General features: G+C 41.2%; 1 protein-coding gene across 7 annotated transcripts in view; it reads right to left on the minus strand.

The window, feature by feature from the left end:
- mctp1a (multiple C2 domains, transmembrane 1a) overlaps positions 1-23,078 on the minus strand; it is a 179,922-nt gene that overhangs the window by 39,857 nt on the left and 116,987 nt on the right. For all 7 annotated transcript variants that reach the window (XM_036144424.1, XM_036144423.1, XM_036144425.1 and 4 more), the window contains 3 exons: positions 22,526-22,600; positions 19,693-19,812; positions 9,590-9,706 (listed from right to left, as the gene is read on the minus strand). In XM_036144424.1, the coding sequence (XP_036000317.1) occupies positions 9,590-9,706; positions 19,693-19,812; positions 22,526-22,600 (312 nt within the window). The remainder of the gene's footprint in view (positions 1-9,589; positions 9,707-19,692; positions 19,813-22,525; positions 22,601-23,078) is intronic.

The following is a 23,078-nucleotide window of genomic DNA, read 5'->3' on the forward strand; positions in this document are numbered from 1 at the left end:
GAGTGCAATGATTTACCAGGGACATCAGCATCTATCCTCTGTGAGGCAGGAAAAGCTGTGATGAGAGGTAAAATAATTTCATTCTCATCTCATAAAAAGAAGATAGAAAACAAAAAGATTCAAGAATCAAGAAACCATCAAGTTACTAGAGGCCTCCCAGGAAGTGGAAGAGTTGGATAAAATCCGTGAAGCAAAATTAGAATTAAATGAATATATTAAAAAGCAAAAAATAACTCCCCTGTATCAGCTTAAAGATGCTACAGAAGACTAAAGATAAAGAAGGACTAGATCTGCCTAACTTCCATCAATACTTCCTAGCAAATAGGCTACAATACATCTCAAAATGGTTAAAACTCAATCCCTTAGATGACCCCTGGCTAGATACTGAATGGAAAATAAGTGATGATATCAAGATTTCTGATTTGTGGTTTATTAGCTCAAATATAAAACAGCATGCATGCTTTGAAAATATCAACATCAGCTCTTCTCTGATAGCATGGTGGGAGTTTCTTAAAATGACAGTCATCACTTATCCCATGAAGCCGTATACCCATCTGGAATAATCCTGACATCCAACTAAAAACTAATATAACAGATTTCCTTACTGGAAGAATAAATGTATTGAATACCTGGACCATATAGTTCCAGGTATTCAATACTAGCACTTTGGAAAAAAATCAGTTTGCATGGCTTTCACTGCCTTATGTATCACAAAGAAGACTATCCTCGTGAATTGGAAAAGCAAACAAATTCTCAGTATTAATCAGTATAGAGATCTTTTGTAGAATTTTATTAGTCTTGACACAGTTTCTGTATCCACGTCAGATCGATCTCTCTGGATTTTTCAGTGATGGTATCAAGTTGTTGGTTGATTGTACCTGTAATACTTTATCAGTTTGTTTTGCTTTTTTTTATATATCTCTTTGCCGGTGTAGAAGCAGACTCCGAGGAAAGGGACATTTTCTCCTTTCTTAGCATTTCATAAAATTTTTTCTCTTCTACCTTTGCATTTTTGTGTCCATTGAACATGAAATAGTCCCAGAATAAAATCTAATAAACCTTCATGCATATGTAAATCAAGTGGAGTACTATAGTGAAAACAGTAATGCTCCACTTGTGAAAGTAAAATCTGTTGGGTTCTCATGGGCATTAAGACAACAGTTTTAAATGCTACACTGCCCGACAGGACACGTAAAAATCCCTATTTGGATTTGCATGTAAGTTCAAACATACCAAAGAAAAACAACTTTGCCTCCAGTAGATCTTTTTTTTTAATCTAAACTGAGCATAACCTCTCTGGATCAATGCACCAAGTGCTTATAGAGGCTCGGGAGAGAGAAAGTAAAATTCGACAACCTGAACTGGTAACAGCATCATTTTCACCCTTCCGCAGAAACACCTATGAGCTCACACCTCGTTCTCCTCCCGGGCCGGACTGAGTTCCACTCGTTCCCTTCCTCACCTTCTCAATGACAGCCGCAGGGGGAATTGACGCGGAGGCAGACATCCAGGTGAACACGAAGATATACTTTTCCCTGGTTTTTTTTTTTCTTCTCCCATTCCTATATCCCTCCTTCCTTCCGTCCTCCTGCTGTTTTTCCTCTTTGATATGTGAGGGGGTTTTAACCTCTCCAGCTGCTGAGGCTTGGCGTGGTGGCTGGCTGGGGGATCTCAAGGCCCTATTTGGTATGCACTGTCCATAAGTGAGTATATGTGTGTGTGTGTCTGTGTGCCTTGCCTACACTACAGTTTCCACAGACTGGAGCAGGGTTGTGCGTCTGATAAGACTGAGCCAGGCTGACTCGCATGGTGGGGGGGTTCACAAGCTGTCAGAGCCGTGGCCCTCAGAGGGGGGCCCCTTCCTTCTGCACTGCCCGAGCCAGGGCTCACCCAGTGGGGGGCTAGATGGGGTTGAGGCTGTGGTGCTACTGGAGCTGCAGGCTGGTGGTAGGGGGTAATAAGGGTAGCTGCATACTGTGAAATAGAAAACCACCGTAGCAAAGATTTGAGAATCCATATTTTTTCACGTGTTATTGTTTTAGAGCTTATTTTAAATATGCGACCATAGACTGAGCAGCTATTCTGTGAGGAGCATGATGCAAAGATGAGTTTGAGGTAATATGATAACTACAGATGCACTGAGAAACCAATGACCACCTGTTCAGAAAGTAGAAATCCAGTATGTTGCCGAACAGCAAATGTATGCTATTAGATTGCGGCAACACTATTTGGTGTGGATGCAGTTACTGTGGGGAGAAGGCTGGGAGTTAGTTACTTTGAGCAACAATTAAGGGAGGTGTTTAAAAACAGGACAAATATAAAAGGAATCTTTTATTAATGAAAGGTTTGTAATATCTCGACAGCGATGGCATGACAGATTTACATCAAACGGAAGCTAAATTTTACCACAACTTTTTGAGACACGTTTGCAGTTTATTCAAGCTGTATTGTTTTTTTTTTTCCAGCATGCTTACTCATTCTATTATCCTTATTCTCCTGGCATCCAGTGTGGACAGAAAAGTAAGAATTTCATTGTACAGGGAAATGTGTTTCTGTACTATGCATATAAAAATAAGGATTTGATTTGAAGGAGAACGAGAATCATTACTAATAACTCCCCGATGAACACAGTATAGCTTAGTACAGCAATAGTACAGCATAGCAGCTCTGTTTCATTGTTTCGAGTGTTAAACTTCGGTTTATCTGCATGCTGGACTTGGAAATGTAGGAAGCCTTTTGCGAAGCTTACAGTCAAGGTAAGGATCTACAATCTCCTGAATGTACAGGACGCACAGACTCTGCTGTACTAATGTTATAGTAATACAAGCCAGATTCACGTTGCTAATGGCTAAGACGAGCTGCTAAAGATAGTTTGATACATCACTCATCCATTTAGACAATGTTGTCTTTTGAAATAGTAAAATCCTTTTTTACAGCAAGTGCTCTTTCACACATTCAACATCACCTCTGCTCTCAACATGAATAATGAATTACAACTCATGGAGGAAATGCTACAAAAACACTATTTTCAATGCTTTCCTTCTATCTCCCTAATTTATAATTCTTACAGGAAAATCAGAATAAACAGATCAAAGCTGTACAAAAAACATATATAAATTAGCCACACAATTCTGATGGGTCAAGCTCTATGGCAATATGATTCTTCCTTTGTAGGCACCTCAAGGTCTTTATCTTTTTCATTTGCCAAAAAGGTGTTAAAACTCGTGGCCTGTTTGATTATTAGTTCATTTCACACAACTATACACGTCTGTAGGCTTTAGCGCGGGATCTGAATCCGGAAAAGAGCTCACAAACACCAACAGAGGATGTGCCACACACACGACACCACAACAAGCACTTTAAGCATAAACCCTGAACTGCTGACGTTGTTTGCAAAGAGCACAGATACTTCCAAAGGTTCAGTGTGACGAAGAGTTAGACAAACGGGGGAGGGGAGAAGGCAAGATGATGAAAAGGGAGACAGGGAGGATTCTGCATCGGCGTCCCTGATGCTCCCGTCCCGCTTCAAACTCTGCCCGTTGCCTGTCTTTCTGCCTGCCAGCCTGCCATCCTAGCTGCCAGTTTAGCAGAGACGGAGAGGCAGCGAGAGGAGCAGAGATGAGCCGCGCTGATGCCGGGGCGGCACGGGGGAAATCAGTGGGGCACAGGCGCTCCCAGTTAAAAGTGACATGACCTTTTGATTTTGTCACCTGTCACCAACTGCCATGTCTGACTCCACACGGAGGAGTGCCTGCCATCCACCACTGCTTCCTTCTCGTCATCTCTCTCTCTCTCTCTCTCTCAGAAAAGGCTTCTCTGTCTTTTTCTGTCTCCTGCTCCCACTCCATCTCCTCTCCTCATTCTCTATGTCTTTCCAGAGTTGCATTCTTATGGGGGGGGGGAAACTGAAGGTGTGACTTCCTAAAGGAGAGATGTGGTATAATAGGCGGCAGTTTCCCTTTTCTTCCAGCTTTCCTGATATTTACTCTCCTCTATCTGTGTTTCTGCACTCCGCTTAATGAGGGCAGATGTCAAGATGCAGGACGTTCAGAGACACTGAGAAGCTGTTTGAGACACAAAGTCGAGAGGAAAAAAAAACATTGAAATGAAGTATTGCTCTATAATTTTTAAAAGGTTAAAAAAAAGTAGAATTTATGTAATAAATTACTCAATGTTATTTCAACACATTAATCTCAGTTACTTGGATCACTTCACAAAATACAGAATAAAGATGAAATCTCAATAAACTATCGTTGAGATTCCACTTCTTTATTTTGGGGCAGATATCTCTTATAATCAATCAAATGTATTCTTAAAGAAAATACGACTTATACATAAACACCTAGGATGCAGAATGAACGGAAAGTAGCCGGCTTCCCCACCAGCCGAAGGCACGTTTCTAAGTGTGAAGTATCTTCAGGCCATTAGGGTCTCCTCTTCCGTAATGGGCTGGCAGATCCATTGGGTGAATCAATGTAATGGTCTGAAGCATGGGATAAAGAGGATGGCCCTCCAGTGTGACGAGGCCTAATTGCCCGTCATCCTGCGGCGGAAAGAGACATCACCATGTTCCATATGTACCCTCTGAAACAGCCTGCCCTGAAACTAACACCTTTACAACATCTGGTTAAGGGCGTTTCTGGGCCAAGAGAACAGAGAGGAGGGATATCTGTAGGGATGTGTCCCTGCCTGTTATACTCGGGACCTGTCATATACCCTTAGGTAAGCTAAACGGCTACAAAACACATGCAATAGTTATGCATGTACAGTACCTGCCAGAAATACTCAGTTTATTTTTATCAGGATTTCATGTGACGGACCAACACAAGGTAGCACATAAATGAGAAGTTATGGGGAAATCCTTAAAAAAATTAAAATTGTGTGTCTGTAGTTAGTTAGTTGCTTTCAGAACTCACCTAATGTGTAAAGAGAGATCATTTGTATTTAATTTTGTTCTGTGGAGGCCTCCAAGGTTTGTTGGAGAACATTGGTGAACAAAAAGCATCATCGTGACTGTGGGGGAAACGCAGGTCAGGCTGGAGCTTAAGCAGTGGAGAAAATGGAAGTAGCATGGTCCAACTGCAAACTTACTGTACAAGGGATTGTTATTTAAACTCATGACCACTTGACTATGGGGGAGTTGAAGTTATCCACCGCTCAGGAAGAAATATCTCTCAGTGCGACACCTATCGGCCATGAACCCCACAAATCTGGCCTTTATGACAGAGCGTGAGGAACAAAGCAGGAATTGCTGCAATAGGTGGTTCTGCAAATGGATACAAACGTGTGCCACAAAAGTATCTGACTAAAGGCTTAGTACAACATTTTGGATACTTTTCTTTTAACTTCATAATTATGCCCAATGTTTTATCACAGAGAACTGCTTGGACAGCAATAATCATCAGCTAATTATATTAATGCCATGCTACTCCGTATCTGGGGTATGTGGCCGCAATAGACCCGAAGCAGAGTTGCTTCAATGCTGTAGACCAAATAATTTGTTTATTTATCACAAGTCATTTTATCATCAGGTCATTCACCAACTATTTTGCATGTCACTTATTCTTCTGGTATCGTGCTGCCCTGGTCAAACATGGACAACCCTAATAAATACACAGCGGTTTATTGTTGTCGTGAGACAAAATAAGGAAAGGTTTATGAAGGTAAATTTGAATCTAAAGTATTTGTGCATTATAAGAGTGAATTTGAAGTCCCAGAGAGAAATGCTTAAAAGAAATTTGGAATTCAATTTTTTTCCATCTTTCACAAGTACAAAAAAAAGTTTACACATCTGTAAGTTACAATGCACAAATATTTTAGATTAACATTTACCTTCATAAAAGGTACATCAGTTTTGCATGCACGTTTGAACATATTTTGTAACCTTCCCCTTCTTCCAGAAATCTGCCAGTGCCCTGGTTGATTAAGTCCATTGGTCAATCTCTCAATGCAAACTTTGAGTAGGTCCAAGTCTCCAAATGAGAGTAAGAGAAGGACATTCGAGCCATTAAAATTCCCGTCCACCTCCTCAAAAAAAATTAGACACCACACAAATGCTGACAAGTCATGTATTCACTCATAATACATCATCAGGTTTCGAATGATAACATAAAAGCTCCTGCATAGATTTGAAAGCATACCACGATCTCTTGTTTGTTTCAGTGAGCGTGTTCCACTTTGACACACAGGTCAGCTGGCGGTGTTAAAGAATCAGCGCCTGCGGGTCAGAGTGCTACAAGATAAGAGAAGAGGTCGGGGACCTCGCTGGTGCAGTGCCGACTTTAATCGCTGTTTTTAAGGACGTTCTGACTGCTTAGCAGGTTCTGGTCAAGGTTGGGGCTAGGGTAAGAAGTGCTGATCTGGGATCTGTTTACAAAGCAGCATGTAACCACACAACAGTCCGTGACCCTGAATGGTGAACCGCTGCATGTAGAGAACACTTGGTTTTCTTGCAACAGACAGGCCGACTTTTGGCTGCAGTGTAAAACCAGCTAAAGGTCTGCCTGTTGAACCTTTCAAATGAATCAATGCTGGTTCTTTTAAAAAGTCTTGACTCAAATGTATGTTGTTTTTTTTTTAGTTTTCACTCATTTTTCCTCTAATTCTTTCCCTCTCTGCCTGAGAGTGGGCTCAGCAGAGATTCCTTGCGCTTTACCCTCACCCCAGACTGCTGTGCACCGGATACTGACCCTTGCTCAGTTCTGCACAATGGTTAAATTTAGTGTGTTGTTAAAGGTAATTAGAAAGCATTTTCTCCTGTTTCTTTTGTAGTCTTGCTGGTTCTCTGCCAAGAGCTGGAGGAAGACAGTGAGTCGGCCAGAACTTTAGCTTTATAAAGACTCAGAAGAGGGAAACCAGTTGAACAGAAAGGGAAGCAAAGAACCGCAGATATTTTATGCTCTCGGTGGGATCAATCCTCCACCGCATGCCCTGCACTCCAAAGATTGGGAGAGTTCAAAACAAACAGAGACAGGATTCAGGGGATATATACAGTCTAAAAGTGTGAGCTCAAGTCTGTCCGTGTGAGAATTTAAGAACAAACACAATAAACTTCACTTTTACTATACGCACAAGTCTCATTGAACACAAGAAACTGAGACAAGAGAAAATAGCCTTTATGTATTTGATTTGTGTGTGTGGGTTCTGTTCTGGCCACTTGGGGCAAAGAGTATGCTGGGTCTGCTTGCCTTGTAGTGTTAGGTCACATTTGCCCGATATTTCTCTTAATGTGTGATTAACTTCATAGACCTAATGGCATAACTGACCAATTAAAATGGACAGGACTCGACAGGTATAACGAGGCAAAGATGGCGGATAGAGCCAGAACAGTGACAAACAAAACAAAACAACAACAAAGGCCACAAAGGGTGGAGGAAGAGTCTCCATTACCAAGCACAGGGGTCTGCCTTCTTTGGTACAGCCAACACCTTCACACCAAAGCAGCACACAACACAGATCCGACACACAGACAGGACAACCCAACCTTTATGTATTTCAATAATCAGAAATTAGACACAAATCTGCATACGCTTTAACTATGACTAAAAAAACCTTTTCGTTGTATCTATACACTGTTTTCCCACACAGTTGAAGAACGTGCGTCAATGCATGCCAGTGATTTTTGCAATTAGACGTAATCAACACTTGTCTTGTGGTTAAATCACTGTTGTCGAGTGTACGGAAACAAACAAAACAATTTAAGCCTGCAAACCGACAACATAGCAAAAACCATTCGGTAAAACGGTGTACCAGATTAACCTAGACATTTACCGACTGCACATACAGCATAATACAAGGTTAGGGCATTGACTTTTCCCCAGTAGTTTTACTCCAACTGTCTCGTCTACAGACAGAGAAAGCTTCTCCGCTCTCCTTTCCTCACACAGCATCGGCACCCAGCGCTAACACATCTATAGAGTTAAACCACGCTACGGCTTTAATCTGACTGACCACTCGTACAAGAAGAGATTCAACAGAAAGAGAACCAGACATGAACCTTTAGCAGCAGAAGGAAAATAAGTGCAACCTTGATGGCTTGCGTTAGTAGCGGGTACAGAAAGTCACCTGAAGGTCCAACAAGCTGAATACGTTGAAAATAACGTTTTAGAGGTACAAGATAAGCACAGAAATTCAGTGTAACACAAAAAGTATGGCATCTGGAGAAAAAAATGTAAACAAATATTAAAAAAAAAAAATATCTGTAGCTAAAAGCTGGTGGCAGAGATTTTCCTATTTTCAAATGTTTGTGAGTGTATCCACAGTGAATTCCTGTATAGTCTTTTTTGCCTCTTTTTGCTGAAGATGTGTAGGGTAAAGCATGTGGGAGTCCAATTCATCAAGCCGCATTTCTCTAAAAGGAGAGTGTGATTTACTTGTTTCCGTTTTCTACTAATTTGTGTGAATTTATTTTGTCAAGCAATGTCGCCATCTACAGGTAAGAAATAGCACCCGCTTACATTAAGGGCTCACAGTCATACAGGCAATCTGTGCACATTTACTTGCAGAGAACTTTCTTTTTTGAATATGAGCAAAACAACAACTCTGAATTATGTTTATAGGCTATTATCGAGATATGTAAGAATTGCATTTGTCTCATTTTCCTCTATTTAATGTCACTTTTTAAATGGACAAATATGGTGTGAGAGGCTTAGAAACTCTTAGCTCTGAAGATTTATAGATCCGTGGTGTATGTCATGATCAGTTCAAATCTAATTCCTCTCGTATGTATAACATTACAATGACCGACATCTATTAGTTTTGGTTTAATATAATGACAGAATTTAATACGAGCTTCCAAATCCAATCCAATCTAATCCAAAGATTCCTTAGGAAGAGCTAAATATACATACAGAGGGGAAGGCTGTAAAAAAAAGAAAGGAAAAAATTGAAGTCTGTTAACGGGTTATTTCCAACTGAGTCTTGGAAGAAGGCACTTATTAAAATTAATCACTTCATTGTTCACGCTCACTCCATAGTCCGGCTCGCTCACTCGTTTTCACTCTGTGCTCTCGAAATATGCCTGGCCATGATTAAAACATGTCTGTTTCTCCATGACATTGCTTTGACATCATTTAATTGGTATAAGAGATAAAAAAATAAAATGAATTAAATAAATATACTACCAGGTAAGTGGCGTAACATAGCTCAAGGTGACAGCCTATTATTTCTGCCTTCTCTTTGCCTCAAAGAAGGCAAAGTGAGAAATGTGGGATGCGGTGGAGAAATGCAGGCTCCTTGTTTGGCAAAATTGGGTTTTTTTCATTAACAAAAACTGGCAGAGATGCTTAAGAAATAAATATTCAAATTCTGATTCTGAGTTTGGAAGCCGCTTCTATTCAAAAGGTGAGCTGAGAAATCCCTTATGAAATGTGTGTTGCTTGCATTTATACAGCTACACTAATTATTATGTTTTCAGTCATTTCAAATTTTGACATATTAAATTCACCTTATTGGTGTAAAGTCTAGAAATATATGAATTGGCAGGAAAGTCGGAAATAAATTCTAATATCATCTTAAATTTGTGTGTATGTGTGTGTGTATGAGAAAGGCAGAAGAGAGACAGAGCCAAACAGAGCTGAGGTTTACTCACAACATCTTGCCTCGTATCCTTCCCCGATGCGATGAGAATGTAGTTCCAGGCCAGCGGTAGGAGCAACGCCAGAGGAATCATATAAAGCTCAAAGTTCCAGACAACAATGATGAAAATCTGTTGGCAAAGAAGCATTTTTTTAAAAATCAGAACACCGTGCGATAAGGGAGCAAACGTTTAATAGCCGACATTGTCGGTCGCCCTGAGATGGTTACATGTGCATTTGGCGATAATACACAATCATATGTAGAAACAAAAAGGAGGATAGATTTTTTTTTAAAAAGGCAATAAAAACTGACATTTACTAACATTTGTTGGTCTCCAGCAAAGGGAACGAGGACGGGCTTGAGCCGTCATGGCCTCTTTCCTTTGTGCCAATCATCCCAGAGCCCAAGGTCGTCTACCATTTCAGACGCAGCTCATCAAAGCTGACCCGTTCCAGCTCAGCCCCAAACTCTAGAATATGACCCCACACACCCCGAGTCCCTAACCCTGTCACTCCAAGCCCCAATACCCTCTTCTCCTGCTTCCAAAAGACTCGTATGCCCTGTCTCTAACCTCCTCTGCACCCATCTGCCAAAACCATAACCTCTATACCTCCCCTCTCATCACCAAACAAGAAGAGTACCATCTGAAAATTAACCTTCCCCTAAACCCCGTATTCTGGTTTTTGTAAGGCTTCTCCAGCCTCCAACAGCAGATTTCTGTGGCCGTTGGAGGAGATATCTGTGGGAAAGCGAAATTGCAAATGCTCATGGCTTGATATTTTCAAGCGGCAGCATTGTGCGAATAGTGAGGCAGCTTTGTTTCAATTGTTACTTTAAAAAAAAAAAAAAAACGAGATGGGTTATTGTGTGGGAACAACATCCGTCAGAGACAAACGCACACAAAAGCATATTTATCCTTTCAAATAGTATCATGTTTAAAGCGCGTGGAGATTTCTCACGACTGATAAAATCTTGGCGGCAATTATAAACGAAGGCTGAAAATGCAAGCCGTGCCTAATGCTTAATGTCCTCCAGCCAAACATATTTATCAAATTTAAGCACAACAAATCCATTATTTCAAAATAAGGAGCAAAAGAAGATTTGAAATTAATTACTCTGCGTGGAAATGCATCCCCGTTTAGCAATCAGCTCTGACAGGAAACTTTCAAGACTGGTAAAATTGAGACTATTACTGTATAAAGCAGATTTATTGGTCTGTGTAGCAATTAATCTGCCGCGTTAGTCGAAAAACAGGGGAAAGATGAAGCTTAAAGCAATCAAACTGCTTTATTTCGGAGTGTGCACGGGATTGTTTGCGAGCTCTTCATTGCTCTCGCAGCCGAAGGTTAGCGTGAATGTGAGGTTCTTCGCGGAGTCGGTGGAATGCTGAATTGCGGAAAGGCACGCTGCGCGCCGTGGCGAACTACTCTCGTTCAGAAAAAGTTGGAATGCCTGGCATCCAAACTTTATAATCAAAAAAAAAATAAACACTTCATGCAAAATTAACTAAAAGACACTGAAGATCCAGAGTGAAAAATAACAGACTAAATTAAACATTAAACACGTCCAGCACATCATGAAATTCCCTCTAAGTTTTAATTCCTTCTTTAAAAAAACCTGAGCGGTCTGGTTGCTGGAACTTAAAAATCCCCCAAAAGGCTTGAAATCACACTCAGTGTCTCTCTCTCTCTCACACACACACACAAACTTGTTCTTAAAACAGCTGTGCAGGAGAAACAAACAATTTAATAATTCATTATTTGTTCAACAAAAGGCAAAACAACTCACATTTTTTTTGTGCATCCTAAAAGCACTAACAACAGTGAAAGCATTAAAAAAAATCTCTTACAGAGAAACTCTGCAAAGCACTTCTACATTTCTTGTAAAATTTACTTTCAAATCCATCTGCAGTCAGATTGTAATGTTCCGTAAGCGTAATAAACTCCGAAACAATCTCTGACAAACACAATGTGCAGCAGAGGTGCTAAAACTTGACTTCAGTTGAACAAACAAAGGAGCTCGCTCCTTTTAAACCTATTCTCGTAGATTCTATAAATAACAGCAAACATCTTTATGCAGATCCACAGTCACTCCTTTTAAGTTCACTGTTATAAATATACCGTACACATCCTGCTTGTGTAAATATATTTTCTGGTTATCTAATCACTCGCTGGGAAAAAAATTAATTCTACATTCTGAAGAGGTTTATAAAAATCCTCAAAACTTTCTTTTATGCTCGTCTCTGTTTTAAAAACCTCTTCTTTTCTTTTCTATCTGCCTTGGGTTGTTTAACTTGTCATCCCCCCCCCCCCCCCCCTTCCTCCTCCGTTCGACTGAAGCGGCTGAAGGCGAAGTTTTGACGGGCAGCAAGGGAAACCAGACACCCGGACTCAGCAGTGGTCGGCCCCTGCTTTGTGCCCACCGGCTGGACACCGGGGGCCCTGCGGTGCCTGGACCTTTCCAACAGGACTGGGCAATCGCAGCCACCACCATCAACGAGGCCCCCCCCCCCCACCCCGCTGCTGCTCACTACACCTGATAGGAAGCTCGTCGCCTAGAGAGATAGGAGTGGTGGGAAGGGGCACCCGCTGTGAATGTCAGTGACCAGTAAAAAGGAGGGGGGCGGGGGGGGGGTCTGTGGGGGGACAAGTCCAAAAACACACGGGATCAAATGGAAAAACAGGAGGAGGATTATGATGGAAGTTCCAGATGTAGACTATGGGAATCATCGGTAGATTACTCTGTGTGGTCCAAAAACCCGTATGATTATGGCCCGCACTGGATATCTCACAGACACACACACACACACACACACACAAAGACGCACGCACAGGACGTCTCGCTCGTCTTTTTCTTGTTCTGATTTATGCTACTGGTGGTTTGGTATCGTAAACGTCCACTGCATGTTTTGCCTTTGCTTCTTTTTTTTCTATAAACAAGTTATTGCATTTATAACGGCGTCCGATTAGTCTAGGTTTGGATTTATGTAAATAAATATGAATGTTAATTACTAGCTATTTTTCCTATTTGTTTTCTAAATCAACAAGGATGATGTGTTTCATATTATGTATTAATTTTTAGTTATGTATTTTTCTTTTCACTGATAGATTTGATTTTATCTCCACGACTGACGGCAGGAGTGATGGATGATTAAAAGCAAGTCAGAAATAAAAGAGTAGCAGTTTATCTTTAACCAACAAGTCTAATCTATCATAAAACAGTGTATCTTTTAGTTCAGTGCTCTGTAAACGCTCATTAAAAAAAAAAAAAGACTTTCATTATATCATAAAACATTGTAAAAAGGGGCATCTTTCTCCACTGTCAAATCTGCTAAAACAGTTTATCAGCAGTTAAAGCCTAAATTTGAACTGGGCAAACTTTTACATCTGAGATGAATCTGAAAATCAAATGGCTCAAATAATTAAAGCAGACATATTAAAGTAACACCATGGTGTCTTATCTTGTTATTTTTTTTTAGCAAACATATTAATACCCTGAAATAATAAATTATTTTGCCATGTCTTTGGAGTTGGATTTCATTTCAGTCACGCTCATTGGTGGCTTTAAAAAATATTAGAAAAACAACAACAAAGGAAGCTCTGTTGAAAACATTAAGGAAACAAAAAGTCAAACTAATGTATTCAAGTGCTTAGTGTGGGGATTTTAAAAGTTTTATTTCTGGTTAGAAAACAGAGTCCGCGTCCTGACGGCGTTCTGCTGCAGCACTGTGGGAGGGTAATATTCAGTGCTTTGGCTTACATTAACCACACACCAGGCTAACTTTCCCCCTGCTCAGTCTCAGTGGACTGAAACTGAAGTTTGGATTTCAGAGTTCCCCCTTTATCTCTCTTACATCAATATCCATGCTGGCACTAAGTGTTGCCAGACACCAACTCGAAGTCCTGTTAAGTTCGGGTGAACATCAAGAGGGGAGGGGGTGGCCTGCTTGTGACCAGACTTACTTATTATTCAGTGGTGCTAGACTGCCCCCTGCTGCTCAGCTGCAGAATAAAGTACAATATCTGTTGATCTGATGAAAAATCTGTCCAGTCTTGTTAGGACATGGTAAAATAAAACAAAGCATATGTCCTCAAAAAGAAAGCTCTTCGACAGTACCTATTAGATGTACTCATCCCCTGACTCCTTTACAAAAGGATCTCATTTTCTGTTGAGTCTTCATCTCCAGTGATTAAACCCTGACTTGGTTTTCTCCATCAGTCACGCCACAATATTTCAACTATCATTCATTTTCTATTTTTTTTTTTTTTTGCAAATCAAGCGAGCAGCAAAATGTGAAAAGTATATCTTTCAAAGCTGCCCCTTGCTGTGGGCAAAGACGAACCCTTGACTTTAAAACTTTTAAAAGTTAGAGAGGTTCTTTGAACAGAAGTCAAAGGAGCAATTTAAAGAGACCCGGAGTGGTTGGTGTGTACCGCTCATTGCTGCGGTGTCGGAGCCAGACATGTGAAAACACACGTACACACTCAAATGCTTGCTTCTGTACCTGTCTTTGCTTCACCCCCCCCCCCCTTTTTTTTATTTCAGCTGGGTGAATTTTTATCTAAATGCAAAGCAGGTGATAGGTGCTCCAGTTTCCTCCAGAAGTAGCTCCCTTGTCTGGGCTCTCTTCCTGATAAGAGTCCTACTTTGCCTGACATAAAAGAGCCCGGTATCATTTCCCCTGCCTCCCCAACAACCCCCAGCTCACTGCCCTCGCCCTTCCCTGAGCTTCACAAAGCTGCCTCTATTTGCTCCCAATTCAGGGCCCAATTGCAGATAAAGTTACAGCAAATTTGTTTGGAGGAAGAGCTGCCGAGGCCTGCGGTCCCTCGGGCAATAACAGCCTTGTCTTGCAGGGGGCCGCAGGGGAGAGCTGGCAGCAGCGGGAGAACAGAACCCAACACCGCTCGGCCCGACAATGGCCTTAACTTTCTGCGAGGCAAGGCGAAGGGAAGGGGAAGGTTGGTGGGGGTGGGGGGGGATGTTGGAGATAAAGAAGAACGGGCATGGACGGATGGACGGATAGGAGGGAGAGATAGTCTGCTCGCAGGTGTGGAGAACGGAAGCAGACGCTTAACCCCGAGACAAGGAATGGAGACACCATCCACATACACACACACACAAAGACACCACCCATCATGCAGGACAGGAGGTAACTCCAGTAGCGTCCATTGTGCCAACGCCTCAGGCAAAGCTGCCACGGTGGCTGATTCACTGTCGGGATGGGTGGGTGACAGCAGTGTGGGTGAGAGAGAGAGAGAGAGAGAGAGAGAGAGAGGGAGAGAGAGAGTGCAGTGTCTCTCTTTCTCACACATGCACACAAAACCCACACTAATCACAGCTGGCACTAATGGGGGATGTGTACATGCGGCTGGCATTCCTGGAATGGGCAAAAAGGAGACTGTGAAGCAAAATTTAAACATTTCTTTTTTTGTGTGTAGAGGGAGTGTTCTGCTGTGACATGTTATGACAACTACATTTTGATAAGGAAAAAAGAAAAACCTGAGCAAAAAAAAATATATAACAAAAAAGTCTCAAATATATCCCCCCCCTCAGGCTGGCTTAAGTCTGATAAAGTGCGCACATTTGTAAGTTGTGAGACCAAATTGTCCACAGAAAGTTAGGCGTAACATCTGTCTGCAGGCAGGAACGCACATGTGTGCGCACACACGGACATAATCACACGCAGCAGCACACCTTCATGAATGCGCCACCTTGGCCAGATGGCCCCCATAAAAACCCACTTAAAGAGATGAGTGAAGTGATTAAGAGGCCTCTCAAAGTAAGGGAGAAATGAGATGAAGGAAGGGAAGGAGAAGGAGGGAATACCTGTGTGGAGAAGAGGCCCTAAATACTCTGATGCTTTTAGCTAAGTGCATATTCCTATGCTAGCAGACTCCCTAAAGGATAGGGGTGGAGCTGGTGGAGGAGGAAGGGGGGCCAATGACACCTAAATTTCAGAATTACTATAAACTATAAAACACTTTGTCCTTGGCCTAGATACACCCTTTGTCGTCATCTGAATACTCTGGGTAAAAGTGAGCACAATAAGAATAGTCTGTTAATCAGGAATGCTGTGCACCTTGCCTTTGAAACTGTGCAGGTTTGAAGGCTGAACAGCTTCGCAGGAGTTCACACAAAGCTTGAATTTTTCAAAGATGTACCCTTTCCTCTTCTTTAACCATTTAAACTGATGTTTAAAACAAAAATAACAGCTTTGATTTTTGGAGAATTTCTAGATGATTTTATTTGTCTGACCTCTTTACCTTCCCCTAAGAGATAAGTGACAAAGAATCATGGCAAGGCCACAAGAAAAAGAATAGATTATGGTTGGAAACAATAAATTACACCTCTTTTCCAAACAGTATGATGAAGTTATATGATGTCACAATGACAATGACTTTATTTTCAGTATTTGAGAGGTCCTTAAAAATCAAGCTAGAGAAAGCTGTTCAAACACTGTAAGTTGGTTCGATAAAGGAAACATATTGTCTGCTTATTCAAGCCACTGCAGCACAGATTTCAGCAGAAAACACAAAGCTGATATTATTACAGCTAAGTTTTATCTGTTGTGCAACACTTTGGATTGGGTCGTGTTGGGAACCTTTTAGAAATGTCACAGATAAGGCAGAGGTCTACTAACTTTACAGACGAAACACAGTTAGCAATAGTAACCACATGCAAATTAATAGTGCTAATCGCTAACATGACAGGACAAAGACAGTTTAAAATGTAAACTTTTTCATCATTGTGTCTTTGTTATAAAATAATAGTTTATTCCTGTGGAACACCAACTGCTATCTCAGGTAAATAAATCTTGCTTGGGGCTCCTGGATAGTTACAATACATGAATGAAGGATTTAACAGTTTATAACATGACAGTACATCAGACCGTTCTCTTTTCAAGTATTAGTTTGGACAAAATGTTATTCGTTTTTGAAATGATCTTGTGGGAAATTATTGAATATGCAGTGATTAGGGCCAACTCTAATATTATTGCTATGTCACAAAACTAAGTAATGGAGCTAAAATCTGTATTGTTAAGGAATAAATGAAATATGGCGACAGTCTTTTTAGTTTAATTTATTTGCACCGATGCATTTGTGCAATGACCTGCAAGATTTACTGTATTTGTAGATTTTCAGTGAAGCAGACAGCTCTGTAACTCTGCACTAGTATGATAAATATTTGTCTAATTTTAGGTGTAGTTCACATGTAGCAAGGTTTTAAAAAAAATAAAAATCTCCCCTGCACCGTTTATAAAGAAAAAAATACCATACACACGGGAGGTTTTTTAGAAAAGTGTTCATCCACACAAACCCGCAGAAATATGAGTGTTTTTTTTTGTTTTTAAAACAAAATATGTCAGACACATAGGGGGCAGTGTACTGCAAAACTAAAACTTATGCCAGCCAATCAGAATCCTTCAAAGCCACCACTTCCTGTTAGGAATGTATCATGGCGCTGGGAGGTTCAATCTGGAGGACAGAGCTTCTTTTAAACACCATATTAGAATATAAAGTTAAAGCTATAGTTGAAACTTTTTGTAATACTGGGTAGAATTGTCCTTCCACCCTGAAAGTAGTAAATACATTATGTATTCACAAAAAAAGAAGTTAAAAATCATTTTCTGTGGGAGCTGCAGGCCTCTAACCAATCCATACCCCTCGGTCTGAATGACATGGGTTTCACAGAGTTTTGTTCTTGCTTACATTCCCCTCTGTCCCTCAAGTTCTGGGGGCATTGCCATATCTACTGGTTGTCCCACATGCCAATGTGATGCACTCATGTTACGCCATTGTCCGTGCCCGTTCCTTCATAGTTTCCGCTTGCTGGCTGTGCACTTTGTGTTTATGTATCCGGTTAGCTTAGCAGTTAGCCGTTCATTGTAGCTCCGCTGCTCTCACCGTAGACTTTGAACATGGCTGAGAGTTGCAAGAAGCAAATCGCATTGATGTTTATAAGAAGAACAGGACGCCTCAGTAGAAAGTAATAAGGTTTTGGGAGATTTTTAAGACGCAATCCCCCTGAAGAGCTGAAGAGCGAGGTACGCGAGTCTTGCGCATGCGCAGTTGTTCAGAAAGGGATTTGGGAAAACTTCCAGAAAAACCGGCGACCCTAGCTTTAATAAAACATAAGACAATGTCAACTGGGAATCGTTTTTAACTCCACCGTATGGCCAAGTGTATAAACAAGCGTTTATGTGTGACGCAGCGCAGCAGTATTTCTTCACAGACAGTGATAAACCAAATAAACTGAAAAACATTTCCTTGTTGTTTAAAAACTGGGTTAAAAATTAAACTTCATTAAAATTTCCACATTATTTCTGAAAAAATGATTTAGCAATTATCATGAGTTACAGTTTTGTTTGATCTTTAGAAATATGTGAACCAAAAATATTCCAACATTTCATTGTTGTTTAAAAACACTATTTATTAAAACAGGGTTTAAAATACTCATTCCAAAAACAGCCTAAAAACATGGGAGGGTGGGCTGAGTATAAAAGGAGCAGAGCAGGAGTGAGAGCTCATTCTTGCTTGAACCTTTGAAGAGACAACATCTCTGTGTGTCACAGCTACCTAGCTCTCTTTTTTTGTTGTTGTGCTCTTTCTTGGCCTGAATAAGACCCTCACGGGTCAAAATGTTGCAATTTAATAACTTTTTAATTAATTTGAAAAAAAGTTTACATTTTTGTTTAAAAACCAATATAATATATATTTTTGTGTTTTACAAAGAACAATTCTTCATTTGTATGAACAATATATACTTTATTTTATTTAATTGCTGTCTAGTAGAACATAGGAACTCTAAAAACACTTATTAATAAATAACAAAGGCAACACCAGACACAAAAGACAAACAATAAAACACCTAATGTAGGTGATAAGTGGGTCACAGTGCATCATGGAAGGAGCCCCCCCCCCCCCCCCCCCCCCCTCTTAAACATTGGTAAACCTAACGTTTACCAATTACATACTTAACCCTAAACAAAACCTAACTGGACCTTAATCCTAAACCTAACTCCTAACCCAGAAAAGAATTGAGGCCCAAAAAAGGTCCTTACTACGTCAAAGTCCTCACTTTACTAGCAATATGAGCAAACAATGTTCTCACTCAGCAGCAAGTACAAGTACACACACACACACACACACACACACACACACACACTTGTTTTACATACTTAGTTTATGCACTGAGTGCACATTGAATTAACTTTCAAACCTTTCTATGGTCTTGCCCCAACCTAATTCACACCTTAGTCCCAAACCTGACCCCTAGCCCCCAGAAATGTTTAGAACTACAAAAAAAGGACCTAACTTTACATCAATGTCTTTGATTTGGTGGTAAAATATGAAAAATATGTTCTCACTCAGTTGCAAGTACAAGAACACACACATACACACACACATAATGCCGAGAACATAATGGAAAACATTAACTGATCAATACTACATCTCTTCTGACTCAAGTCTTATGATGACAGTGTAATCTGCTGTACAAACACATGCACACTTACAGCCACTGTCAGGATTAAACTGGTGTCAAACGGCCAAACGGAGCTAATGTCTGCAGCAGGGTGCTCCCGTGGTAAAGGGCGGGTCAGGGCGGGCCCACCTGTCCTGTAGCTACTTAAGTCAGGGTGCAAAAAGCAGACGGGACTAAATGCCTGCTCTGTCATCTTTTAGGGTAGGAACCCTCAAAGCAGTCTTTCACTGCCCTGCAGTCGAATGTCCTCTACTGATAGCTCTGCTGTCCAATTATGTTTCACCTTTTAATACCAGACGCATATGACAGAGGAGAGCAAAAGAGATGTGGAGGAGACTAGCGGTTGAGACCAGAGATAATTGGTCACTTCTTCTGTGCAGGAACTGCTTGTAGTTGCATTTACTTTGTAGACGGTCCAACAAAATAATTTTCAAACCGCCTTAAGTACACGTGGCAATCCTCAAAATCCTTACCAGCAAGTAAGTGTCAAAACAGTCTAATCTCTACAGAAATGGTGCTAAGAACATCTGAGAACATCCCTGTTTTTTATTCCTCTGCTCTGTTTTTGTAGGTTCAGTGTAAAAAAAAAAGAAAAAAAGAAAATATAACCGCAGGTGCTCCCACACCTACCACAAAAGCACAGATGCTTCTCTGTGGAGATTCCCATTCGAAGCAGCTGTTGATGTAGCAGCCTGTGTTGATCAGGAACATGATGCAGCGCCTGACTCGGTTAAAGTTGCGCAGGAGCAACTGAGGGAAAGTAAAACAAATCAATGCTTTAGAAAACGTGAAGTCTTAGTGTCAAAAAAAGCACAATGAAACAGAAAAGAACAATAGTTCATAGTGAATACTCCATAAAGCATTTAAACAACAACATTTGGTGGGAGAGAAAAGGAAGCTGGACAGTAAAATACTCTACATTTTCTGTGACTTTTCCAAGTAACACAAAGGATTATGAATGTTTACTTCAGCACCTTTCATTCATGAGTAAATAGGATTTCAATTCAGCAGAATTGTGCTCCCTAATATCCAAAGCTCTTAGTGCGTCATCTGTCAGTCTGCTTGTAAAATAACCTAAACTCTTCAACTACAGCTCAAGAATGACCGGTTTGACCCCAAAATGCATTAAAAATCTTATTTTAGGGCATATAATGTAAAAAAAAAAAAAAAGTTCTTATTTGTTACTAATATTCTCCAACAACATAAGTCGGCCTCCCTTTTTGCTCTCAAACTGTTATTCTAGAAACAAGAGACGAGGCGCCGCTGCCATCCTCCTGGGTTTCCAGCCATTCAGGGAATAGCATGACAGCAGCAGGAACAGGAAACTACCCAATCAGGTCACCACCAGGAGAAATTGTTCCCAAAGGAGATACTGGCTCTCCAGATCCCTCACTCAAAAAAAAACAAAAAAAAAAAAAAACACCTTGGACGTTTGTTTTCTCATGCAGCAAAAAACTGTTTATCTACTTAATGTGTCTCTACCTAATCACGTGTACTTAAGGAATTTTGTTTTTCAAAACATAAAATAATTATTTAAAAAAATAAAAATAAAATAGGTATGACGCTATGTTCTTCTAGCTAAATAACCAGACTCTGAGGACAGTAAAATTGCAAGTCATTTATGTTTTACAGTGTCCTGCAAAAGTATTTATTTTCCATTTTTTTTTTTTTGTCAATTTGCAGGCTCAAACTTTGTTGCGTCCCTGTGAAATGTTCTGTGATAAATCAACACAAATGTAGTAAATAATTGTGAGGTAGAAGGAAAATACATTTTAAAAATGGAAAGTGCAGCATGCCTATGTAATCAACCAACCCTCCATCGTGTTTCGTTTTGATCAAATATGACCATAAGGAGCGCCGTCGCCACATATCTGTGTAGGAGTGCTTCCTACACTCTTATAGCGTCAGCTCTAGCTTCCTTCTTGCCAGAATTGGGGCCAGATGTGAGAAGTGCATGACTAGTAGTTGTCTCCGGATTCTCCCACATGAGCTCTCTACTTCTGCAGCTCCTCCACAGTTACCATGTGGCTCCTGACTGCTCCACTCTGGCAATTTGACAGCCGTGTTTTAGTCGTTTTCTGGTTTCTGGTCTTTGCAGAAACCTGTCTGGTGTGCTTTTATGTCTCCATGATGCTGTTTGTTTAATTAACTTCTCTGTGTTTCTATCAAAATAAACTACACAGAGGTGGGCTCTACTTAGGAATGACCAGGTTTCTGAGGGTAGTTGGTTACACTTGATTTTATTTAGGGGTCTTGAAGAAAAAGGGGTGGGGGTGGGGGGGGGGGGGGGGGTGAGTTGAAATGCTGACCCAATTTTTCAATTTCAATTTCTGAAAAAGAATTGTGACTTGGTTTTCTTCCGCTTCACAAATATGCACTACGTTGACAGCCTATTATTTATCATCCTAATAAAATACTTTTAAGTTTGTGATTATCAAAAAAAAGTTTGCGAAAAATTCGAAGCTTTTAAAGTTATTTCATGTTAAATTCACCCTTTAGTTTTTGGAAGCACATAAAACTGGACTATTTATTAATTGAGTCCAGCGTCATAATTGGACTCAATTATAAGTGTGGTAGATGGCACCTGCGTCATCCCACCACACCATTTTTATTTAATTTTTTTTTTTTTTTTTTTTTTTTGGTGTGTGAAAGCAGGATCTACAGGGGAGCTGCTGCCACACAAAAGACCCCTCACAGGGCAGTCCCTCCACACCAGCCAATGACATCATCATTGAGAGACGCTGACATGGGTCATCTCTATGAGTCAGGGGTGAAACAGGGATGGGGACAAGAGGGAGAAAAGCACACGGTGAGCCGAGAGAAAGGAGCAGCGGCGGAGGCAGAATCAGTGAGGAAGGGGGGGGGGGCGGTCGGGGCAGGATGGAGGACTCACAAAAAGGATGCGCGCTGTGCTGCGTCGGGACGAGGCCCGGGTCCGCGCTCGGCTGTGCGTGGCCGTAACATTGACTGCTGAGCCCGAACGGTCACTCGTATGACACATCTGATGCGGGCCAGCCCCTATCATTCATCCCTTTGTGGTGCCGCCACACTGAGCAGCGTGACAATGAAGTGCAAAGCAGCAGTGGCAAAGAGGGCCAACTATAAGGATGGCCAATCTACTTATGCACCCCAGAGCTGACAGCTTGACATTTCTATTCACCATTCAGAGTGGATACGAGGGGGAAGAGATGAGAAAAAGGGGGAGGTGGGAGGAGGGAAAAAAAAAAAAACAACAACAAAAAAAAAACAAATGCTGTTTTTCCTTCAATCATCCTGTTGTATCTTGCCTACACAGTTGTTTTGCTTTACAGAATGCCACTCAGCGGTGTCGTTAGTTTCTTGCTTTTTGCGTTTAAGCAAAATAGGGAGTCGGACGGGGTGAGGGGGGGGGGGATGCAGATAGGAGTAAAAAAAAAAACAAAGAGGAGGAGTGGCAGATGATAAACACTGGCTGCAGATGTACCTGTTTGGACACTTTAGGCTCCTCCTCAATATACTTTTGTTCGGCGGGGGTCAGCGTCCTGAGACCAGCCTTCACCTGGACAGGACAGCAAGCACAAAGTCTCACAAACGTGATAACGAGGAGCAATGTCTTGATTATTTTTAAAGGCGCTGAGGACAGCATAGCAGCACATGCATATAGAGCGTGCCCCATGTCAGAGGCTAGAGAGAGAGAGAGAGAGAGAGAGAGAGGGAGTGCAGGAGACAGAGCGGTAAGATGGCCGCTGTAGGACACACACGGCGATGGTGAATGGGCGAACAAAGGCTGCTGAGAGGGAGTCTTCGATAATTAAAGCCAAAACGAGGACGAGGGACGACGGATGAGATAGGAACGAGGGAGGGAGGGGGGTGGGGGGGGACAAACAGAATAAAGACAACAGCAATATAGAAGGGGGCAAATGCTGGGGAGAACAAGAGGAGGATGAGAGTGAGCGGATAATAAGGGGTGGGAGGTAAAAGGGGGAGAAAAAAAGCAGGGAGGAGATTTTAAAAAAAAAAGAAAGCAAAAGAAAGAC

This window comes from Fundulus heteroclitus, chromosome 12 (assembly GCF_011125445.2).
Source record: "Fundulus heteroclitus isolate FHET01 chromosome 12, MU-UCD_Fhet_4.1, whole genome shotgun sequence".
NCBI classification, from domain to species: domain Eukaryota; kingdom Metazoa; phylum Chordata; class Actinopteri; order Cyprinodontiformes; family Fundulidae; genus Fundulus; species Fundulus heteroclitus.